At 38.4% G+C, this 9,158-nt stretch overlaps 1 protein-coding gene across 2 annotated transcripts; it reads left to right on the top strand.

Moving 5' to 3' along the window:
- Positions 1-2,766: 2,766 nt before the first annotated feature.
- Positions 2,767-8,907, top strand: wdr61 (WD repeat domain 61). Of its 2 annotated transcripts, none has more exons than XM_034589036.1 (11): positions 2,767-2,879; positions 3,229-3,278; positions 3,370-3,397; positions 3,720-3,825; positions 4,504-4,676; positions 5,895-6,043; positions 6,273-6,366; positions 6,813-6,906; positions 7,176-7,268; positions 7,623-7,701; positions 8,651-8,907. In XM_034589036.1, the coding sequence occupies exons 2-11, from the start codon at positions 3,267-3,269 to the stop codon at positions 8,738-8,740; spliced, it is 918 nt and encodes a 305-aa protein (XP_034444927.1). In that variant the 5' UTR covers positions 2,767-2,879; positions 3,229-3,266; the 3' UTR covers positions 8,741-8,907. The 2 variants fall into 2 exon arrangements, with proteins under 2 accessions (XP_034444927.1, XP_034444928.1); XM_034589037.1 differs by having other exon boundaries at positions 2,799-2,879; positions 3,213-3,278.
- The last annotated feature ends 251 nt before the right edge of the window (positions 8,908-9,158 follow it).

Below are 9,158 nucleotides of genomic sequence, written 5' to 3'. Positions count from 1 at the left end.
TCTGCATTTTTAAGTAATGTGGGAAACACTGTACACACACATTAGTTTTTTTACACTGCTGAGTATCAATGACATTTGGAGTTGTATTATCAACAGTAAGAAAACCGCAGTTGAGGTGCCCTTGAGCAAGTTTTTGAACCCAACCTTCCTTAAGTGAGCTGCTTGTACAAAACTGAATTATGTCTTATGTATCATGAACATAAATGGCTGCAAACTGTGGCAAAGGGAACCTGAGCTTTGTTATTAGTACTATTATTATAATAAAAATTATGGATTGTGTGAAACTTCCTGCTCCTTCTCACCTACAAAGCCCTTAATAATATGGCACCATCATACCTTAAAGAGCTCATAGTACCATATCACCCCACTAGAGGACTGCGCCAGAATTCAGGCTTACTTGTAGTCCCTAAAGTCTCTAAAAGTAGCATCGGAGCCAGAGCTTTCAGTAATCAAGTTCTTCTCCTGTGGAATCATCTCCCAGTTTCAGTTCGGGAGGCAGACCCCCTCTGTACGTTTTAAGAGTAGGCTTAAAACCTTCCTTTACGATAAAGCTTATAGTTAGAGCCGGCTCAGGTCTGTCCCGGATCTGCTCTTAGTTATGCTGCTATAGGCCTCGATTGTTGGAGGACACATTAGCATGCTAACCAGCTAGCCCCAGCCTGTCCAGTGTTGTAATACCACTCTCTACCTCTGAAACTTAAACACTTTGCAAGAAGCCAGTCAGCCCAGGTCCAGACTAAACATGCACAACACCCTTGTGTGCACCCTGAGGCTCGAAAAAACATTTGGGATTTCATGACCGTCCACTGACTCGCTGAAGTAGCAGTCCATTGGGATTTATCCTGGTGTGCCCGATGGCCTGTCCTGTCAGGGACCAGGGGAAGAGGATAGGGTTAGATGGATGGATAGATGGATATATTTACTTTTTTCTCTACAGATTACAGACAATGATCTTGCCCTCATCATGCTGCAGCTAATGCTATAACATTAAGTTCATTACCCTCCATTATCATTTCCCTGAAAACACGAATGACTCACTTGGCTGAATATAGCAGCATTAGTATAATTGCTGCCTGCAGGACAAACAAAAGAGAATGTACAAGTGCCTAAAGGAAAAAAAAATGCATTCAAGTCAAAGCTGTGGGAAAAGATCCAGATTTCAGAAATCATATTGCATGAATAATTTTGACATAAAATGACATATTTTACATTGCTTGTATTGTGCTGTTTTTTTTTCATATGTATGAATTAGTATGGGCTAATAAAAACAAGTGTTGAACCTAAACTGTAAGACCCCCAATGTGATTAAAACACATGGCTGGTTCAAAACTTAACAGCGCTGCTATCAATTTCGGTCGAAAGTGCTGTATAGCTGCAAAGAAAAAAAAAAAATACCTGCTTTTATTTCAAATAGGTACATATTGCTTGATGGTATATCTGTGTTACATCTATATCTTCACATTTACAACCTACATTTACATTTTCAACTTTGAAAATGTTTCGTAGAGCATGTTGAAGGTTTTTAAAGCAGAAGATTTTTACATATTTAATATATTGTGTTTGAAAGTGAAAAAATAACAATTCTCTGGAAATATAAGCAATGTTTTGCTGAAAAAAGACATCAAGCAATGGCATGGTAAACTTTAACTGGGTAAATTCAACAAGATCCATTTTATTCTATAAACTTAATTTCAGTTTTACTATGTCATCATTTATTTAAACTTCAGCATCAACTGTGGGCGTCCACAGAAGGAGTTGTAGATGTTGACAAATACTTTAAAAATCTCATAGCATATCTTACTAAAACTACAATAAAATGTTGTATAAATAATTCAGGAAATGTTTAAATGCTGCTAGTACATGTTAAATAGGTGGATATAGAGTAAAATGTTGACACACTCATCATAACAGGCTCATCTCAGAATAAAGACTGAAACCATTGTTTCCTGATGGTTTTATTTCCATGTCAATGACTTTTACAGCCAAACAAGAATAAATCTCTGGGTGAGGTTCTGAGTTTTTGGAAAAGAAATAATCATATTCAAAGCGATTGTATATCAACTTAAGCTTATATCAGAATCATTTGGGGGCTTTTAACAAAAATTTGAACAGTTAAGCTGTCAAACTGTTAATAGGTCACCCCATCTTTCTCACTCAGGTCCCGAGCCATTAAGAGATTCAAATGCCCATTTCAGCTTCACTTCAGGAGTAAGTAAAAACACACCAGCTGTGTTTTCTTGCCTCTTCTTGGAATAATACTCCCGAAACTTTATATTGTCAACCATTTTTGAGTGTGTAGACCTCAGACTGCTGCTGCAGAAACTGTCAAAATATGAGCAGATTTTTTCTGCTTAGTCTTCAGACTCAATTTTCCCTTCCTCTGTGCACCGTGGTTGTTTTTGCTGAGAACCATTATTATTGTAGTCACAACAGACAGGCAGCTCCTGCAGAGCCAAATATTTATCATGGTTTGGGGCTTTCTGCAACTTTAGAGATCATCAGTGTGTCTCTTGCATCTTTCTTAACACACAAGTTTGTCTGTAAGAAAATATAATTATATATTTAGCTGTTAATTATTTGAACTTGAGTGTAAGTGCAACACTTCCTAAAAAATTTGATGAATTTCTCTTACTGTGCATGACCAGTGAATAATAATAATAACGTTATTATTATTTTTTATATTTATTTTATTATTGTTGTTGTTGCTGCTATGTCTTACTGCCACATACCGCGGGTGGCGATAGTGCACTTCTTAGGTTATTTTGAGAAAAGCGAAGAAGACGAAAAGCGGAAGTGATGCTAGCTGCTGTCATGGCGCTTCACATGTAATTCACTGCGCTCCAGACATTTGATAAAACACTCTAAGAAGGCATTTGAAGGTACGTGAGATCATGTTAATCCTCAAAAAACTAGTTTCATAATAAGAACACAATCCAGTCGGTGAAGGGAAGCGAGAGTCTGACGTTAAAACGACAAACGTCACTTTGTTGTGAAGCGGTTGCAGAGTTAGCAGCTAGCCGCCGTTAGCCGCCGTGTTGCAGCACTTTTCTCCACATTACGGTGCAAAATCAAATGTGCAATTGAATTAAATGTCATCTTCTGCTTTTCAAGCCTCTAAAGCGTCTTGTTGGGTCGTTGGTTTCGGCCTCCTGACTAACAGTGATCCGTCAAATGAATACTCGTTATTATTTACCTGCACGGTCCCTAAATAGTTCCTGTTGTTCACAGGTTGATTATAAGTGGACTGTCTCTCCTGGACCGAAACAATGAGCACTCAAGTAAGCAACAGATCCACTCGTTCATTCATGTGTTCCATCCACCGAGCGACTGCATTCAGAGATTAACTGTGAACTTGTGTTTCGTTTCCAGTACAGCATCCTATTCAAGCAGGAGCATGGTGAGTGACATCACAGAAAACCACATCTCACTGTATAAGTGTGTTTATGTTCTTACTCAGTAAAAATAACAAAGATATTCTACCCTGTTTACTCCTTAATATGTAGGAGCCGTAACATCAAGATAATTGTAACCCTGAGTTAATGACTCATTTTTAAAGATTTAACTCTTGAGTAGAACAGTATTCAAGAGTTTTACTAATACTCTTTTTTTGTTTTGTTTTGATTTCATACTTTCCCCATCAACCCCCTATTTTCTTTTATGAAATATCACTTGTACTCACACTGTTGATGTTGTTTTAACCCGCGTTTCCTTCCTCTCAGCACACGATGACGCCATCTGGACGGCAGCGTGGGGTAAAAGTGAGGCGGATGGGTCTGAAACCATTGTCACTGGCTCACTAGATGATATGGTGAAAGTCTGGAAATGGTGAGTTCGTACGTTGTTGTTTTTTTACACTTCTTCTGTACTGACAGTCACTCAGTACGTAGTTGATATTCTTTTTTGGGGTTCTTATGCAATTCTGTATCTGTCTGCCCTCTTAATTAATTATTCACAATATTTGTTATTTGTTTTAAATGTCTATATCAAGATTTTCACAAATTACAAAAACACAACAGTAAGAATTACAAAACAATGTAGCCTCCTTGGCGAGGGAACATTTCAAAGTGGTTTATTACACTTACATTTTGTTGTAATGCGACCATCGGGAAATCTTCATGTACTATCTGTCCACAAGTATAATTTCTCCTGCAGTCATATTTTATATTATCCCAAAGGTGTCTTTACTATGTTATCATTTATTATTTGTCTATTCACACAACATAGTTAAAATATTGTGGGTTTATTTAATGTTTATACTGCTTATAAATGGAGGATGTATGGTAAAGTCCTCACCGTTAATCTACACTTTCGGCCTTTCACAAGCATCATGTTTGTTTTGATGAGGGAAACCATCTCATGCTCCTCATCACAGCTTGAGATGATTTTACATGTTTGTTGAAACGGATCCCAGCTTCTCCGGAATCCCTGTTAAACGTGCTGCAGAAATAAACCCCATTTGACTTGACATGGCTAAATAATGTCTGTGTCATGCTGTTGATGCAGGTCAGACGAGAAGCTGGAGCTGCAGTGGAATCTGGAAGGACACCAACTGGGTGTGGTCTCAGTGGACATCAGTCACAACGGAGCCATCGCTGCCTCGAGCTCCCTGGACGCTCACATCCGTCTCTGGGACCTGGAGTCTGGGAAACAGATCAAGTCCATGGATGCAGGGCCAGGTGAGACTGGGCCTCATCAATATGTAGTTATTGTGTTGTTGTTTTTTTTATAATTTGTGTTTGCTGGTAGAATTTTGTTATAGAGTGGTTATGCTTCCCATAGCTCTTTATCTGGCAGTTGTATGAGAGGAGATTGCTTTTATGTTGTCTCTACGACCAGTCAAGATTTTGATTAAAATTATTTTAAAATATGTTACTTCTAGTTTTGCTTTTTACATTTACCTCCTCATACGCATAATTTATCAAGTGAACCATTGATTTATCCAACTAATAACTGACAGTAATATTCCAACCTGTAGACATTAGGTTTTTGTTTTGGTATAATATACTCTACAGTGGAGTCCAAAAGTGTTTGAATAATTATTTTCAGAATAATCCATTCTAAAAAATAAGTGCAGCCTAATTGAACTTTTGTCTTTATTTCATTGTTACAGATATTATTTATTGTTAATCAGACTTGTCTGTAAATGTTTTTTAAAAGGCGGAGACATTTCTATTTTATAGACAATTCCTGATGCCGCTATGCAAAACTCATTTAGAATAACATACACACATCAACAGTCTCACTGTGTTGGGTTGAGTGTTCATTCACTTCTTTTTTTTCTGTGTATCCTTTGCCAGTGGAATAAAATCACCACATAAAGAAATTATAACCCAGTTTGGTCTTGAAACAAATCTGTTGCTCAGAAAGTCTCATTTTTATTCCCACCCTTCAAGAACCCAGTAAGTTGTGTATCTTCAGCCGAGTTGTGCTTCATCTAAATGCCTTGTCACCTTCTATTAGTGATGCTCCATTTCATCAAGTGGTTGGTAGGGGTCAGTGGATTGCAGACATTTCTTTCCCTCTGATTGAACATACTGTATTTTGGTGTGTTCGGTTTATTCAGACGTAAGATCTGTGAACATAAACTCCTTTTTTTCTCCTTTTTGTGGATTTAAGTTTTACTACTTTGCTGAGCTAAAAGCCAACAGAGCAGAAAGTAGGATGTGTGCCTTGTTCAGGGGCAGCGAGAAAAGACATGTCAGTGGTTGATAATGCCACGGCACAGATTAGTGGTTCACATGTGGATATGCATCTTTTAAAAAATTATATTAAATAAACTATAGCTTTAATTAATGTTTTCTGCTGTAGACTACACTGCTAAAATACACAATTCCTGGCATATAATCATTTAGATGAGTTAAATCCTCCCCTTGTCTTTCTGCTCTCCTCCTCAGTTGATGCATGGTCGGTTGCCTTCTCCCCAGACTCCAAATACATTGCCACAGGAAGTCATCATGGCAAGGTCAACATCTTTGGTGTGGAAAGTGGCAAGAAGGAATATTCTCTGGACACTCGAGGGAAATTCATCCTGAGTATAGCTTACGTAAGGAGCCATAAATTGTCATTTTGCTCTAATGGGGGGGCTTCACTGCTTGGCTTCACAATAACTCATCTTGATTTGTGTTCCTCCTCATCCGCACCAAGGTTTCCCTTTGTTTGAGCCCTTAACCCTTAATCTGCAGGTCTATGGATTGTTTAATAGTCTTGTCTAATGTCTCCAAATTTGAAAATTAACATTATACTCAATGATTTTAATGTATTTTCCTCTTCAGAGCCCTGATGGAAAATATTTGGCAAGTGGAGCCATTGATGGAATCATCAACATCTTTGACATTGCCACTGGAAAACTACTCCACACACTGGAAGGTAGATTCACTTATGAATTTATATTATTTAGGAAACAAGTGCTGCAATTCGGGATTATTTTCAGAACCACTTATTTTTTCGGTTTCTATATCTATGTACAAAAATATTAAACTGAAAAAAGTAGGAAATTCTCACATTTAAAAAGCTGTGACAATTTGTATCCCTTTTGCATTAAAGATTATCTATTTATATTCTTTTAACTGACTACAAAATAAATTGACAAATATTTCTAGCACTAATTTAACATTTAAAAATTTTCAGGGAATTAAGCAAAGCTGCAATAGCTTAAAGCAAAGTAATCATTTTAGTGTTAAGGATCAAAAAGAGCTTCAGGTGTGAGGATCCTTACGCAGCCTAACAGCAGAGTTACATCTTGAAAACAACAGAGGCAGAAATCGGCCACACACAAAACCTCTGACAGACTCTCTCTCTCCTCCCTCTCACAGGTCACGCCATGCCCATCAGATCTCTCACCTTCTCCCCGGACTCCCAGCTACTGATCACAGCCTCAGACGACGGCTACATTAAGATTTACGACGTGTGAGTTCAGTTGGCCACTCGTTTTTACTCTTGATGTCAGATTTGGTTCATAAGATGAGATAGAACTTTATCCTTCCTCAAGATATATTTGTGCTCATTATACACAGTAAAATGAAAATTGAAAAAAAGGTATGTAGACACAGAGTAAAAGAAGGAATGGGTGTTTAAGTGTTACAATTTACAAGCATAGATATAAAGGGAACAGGATAGAAAACAAGGAAAACAACCATTTTGTTTGCTCTAACAAATTTGCTGTTATTGTCTTGCAGGCAACATGCCAACCTGGCAGCTACACTGAGTGGACATGGAGCATGGGTTCTTAATGTTGCATTCTCCCCAGATGACACACACTTTGTCTCAAGGTAAACCAACATTTCTGGCTTCATACTGTGTGAAGACACAGTCTAAAGAAGCTGAAACATGGAGATATATATATATATATATATATACTCGCCAAAATGTGTGGACTCAATTTTTTTCACACATTTTACGAAGTTCATGTCTCTGAAAACAGCCATAGTGAGTTGACAAGCGTTTCCCTCTACTTCCCATGCGTTCACTCCCATTGTGTGAAGCCGTCAGCTGAAGGTGTTTTTCAGACACAGTTTCCAGTTCACGGTGCCAGGATAAACTAAGCAGGTCAGCCAGACGATGCACAGTGTGATTCTGACATGATCTGTTAAACACAATCTCTCTCTCTCTGCTTCCTTCTTCAGTTCGTCGGACAAGAGCGTCAAGGTTTGGGACGCGAGCTCCAGAGCGTGTATCAACACCTTCTTCGACCATCAAGATCAGGTGACAAAGCTCAGCTGTCCTCTCTTCACTGAGTGTGTTACCATTAAATTCCAAGTGAGAAAATCCTTCAGCTGGAGGTGCTGATGTGTCTGAGAAACCAACGGGGCCAGTGTCACGGACTGGCCCCTCACATCACCCGTCTCTGATGCTTCCGCTCAAGCAAAACCAATTAACCCAGCATCATTAAATCTCTGCTTACTGATGCCTGTGGGGAGGGTCATTCTTCTCCAACAAAGCCTCTGACTGAAATGGCACATCTCCTCAGAGAGGAGATCAGAGGCAGTCGCGTCGGCCATATTGTTGTTGTGTCAAATTCTAGTGTGTAAAGCCAGAAAATCTACTGAGCAAATTTGGAGTCAGTCAGTTGTTTTAGCTTTGCTTTGTTCTGCTGTTTGGATCAGTCTTTCAGCCCAGTCTGCTTTGTTCTTCACTCTCAGCATCTGATCAAATGAGAGGCGCTTGGATTTTGGATTTTTCTGTATCCACGAACACTCAATTTTTTACGATTACTTGTTTTTTTCATGCAAGTGTGTGCTTCAGCTTGATGTAGAAATTTATATTTTTCTTATGAATAAGAAAATAACATTTTGAGGGCATTAAAAACAAGTTTGAGTGTACATGGACTTGTAATAGGGATCATGCACCTTATATTCACTCCCTGCACCCTGAAACCAGGGTTCATCTATGATATTCAGCGAGGAAACTTAAAATATTAGGAATTCTCAATGGAGTTTGGCGTGTTCGTTAAAGATAAAGCTCTTCCAGTTCAGGAAGGAGATTGTTCAGCCAAGTTTTAGAAGTTGATGCTTCGCTATCAGAGTTTTTGTCAAGTGATTGAATGGCTCTGTTTTCTGTACATTAAACCCAGTTTAGTGCTCAGATTTTAGAGCTGAACAGAATTAATCAACACAGAAGTTGTTGTCATACTCTGTTCTGCTCTTGTCTTCAGGTATGGAGTGTAAAGTACAACAGCACCGGCTCCAAGATCATCTCAGCTGGAGACGACCGCGCCATCCACATCTACGACTGTCCCATGTGATGAGGGACGTCCTGTACAGGCTGCAGGAGGAGATTTTCTGAGATGTTTTCTCAAATCATTGAGTTGTTAACTCGGGGAGGGAGGGAGGGACGAGCTGTAAATGTTATGGATTATTTTGCACTGGCCAAGTACGGTCAAATAAAAGGGTTGTTTTTGTACTTGTGTTTCTGTTTTCAGTTTTTTGAGTTTGGAGTTTATATGCTTGAAAACAGAGCTTTTCAAAAGTTGAAATTGTAGATTTAATATTTGTAGTTTTCAGATAAGAAAGGCGATTAAGTTTGCAGCCCTGGAATTGATCTGATTATAAATGAATAAAGAATGTAACTGATGCTGTTAAAAAACCTTTACATTTCTTATTTTAAAGGGATAGTTCACCCAAAAAGGAAAATTCATTAATCAATTCAACAACTCACCACTA

This window comes from Hippoglossus hippoglossus, chromosome 6, assembly GCF_009819705.1.
Source record: "Hippoglossus hippoglossus isolate fHipHip1 chromosome 6, fHipHip1.pri, whole genome shotgun sequence".
Classification (NCBI taxonomy): Eukaryota; Metazoa; Chordata; class Actinopteri; order Pleuronectiformes; family Pleuronectidae; genus Hippoglossus; species Hippoglossus hippoglossus.
This window is presented reverse-complemented; position numbering and strand designations above follow the sequence as displayed.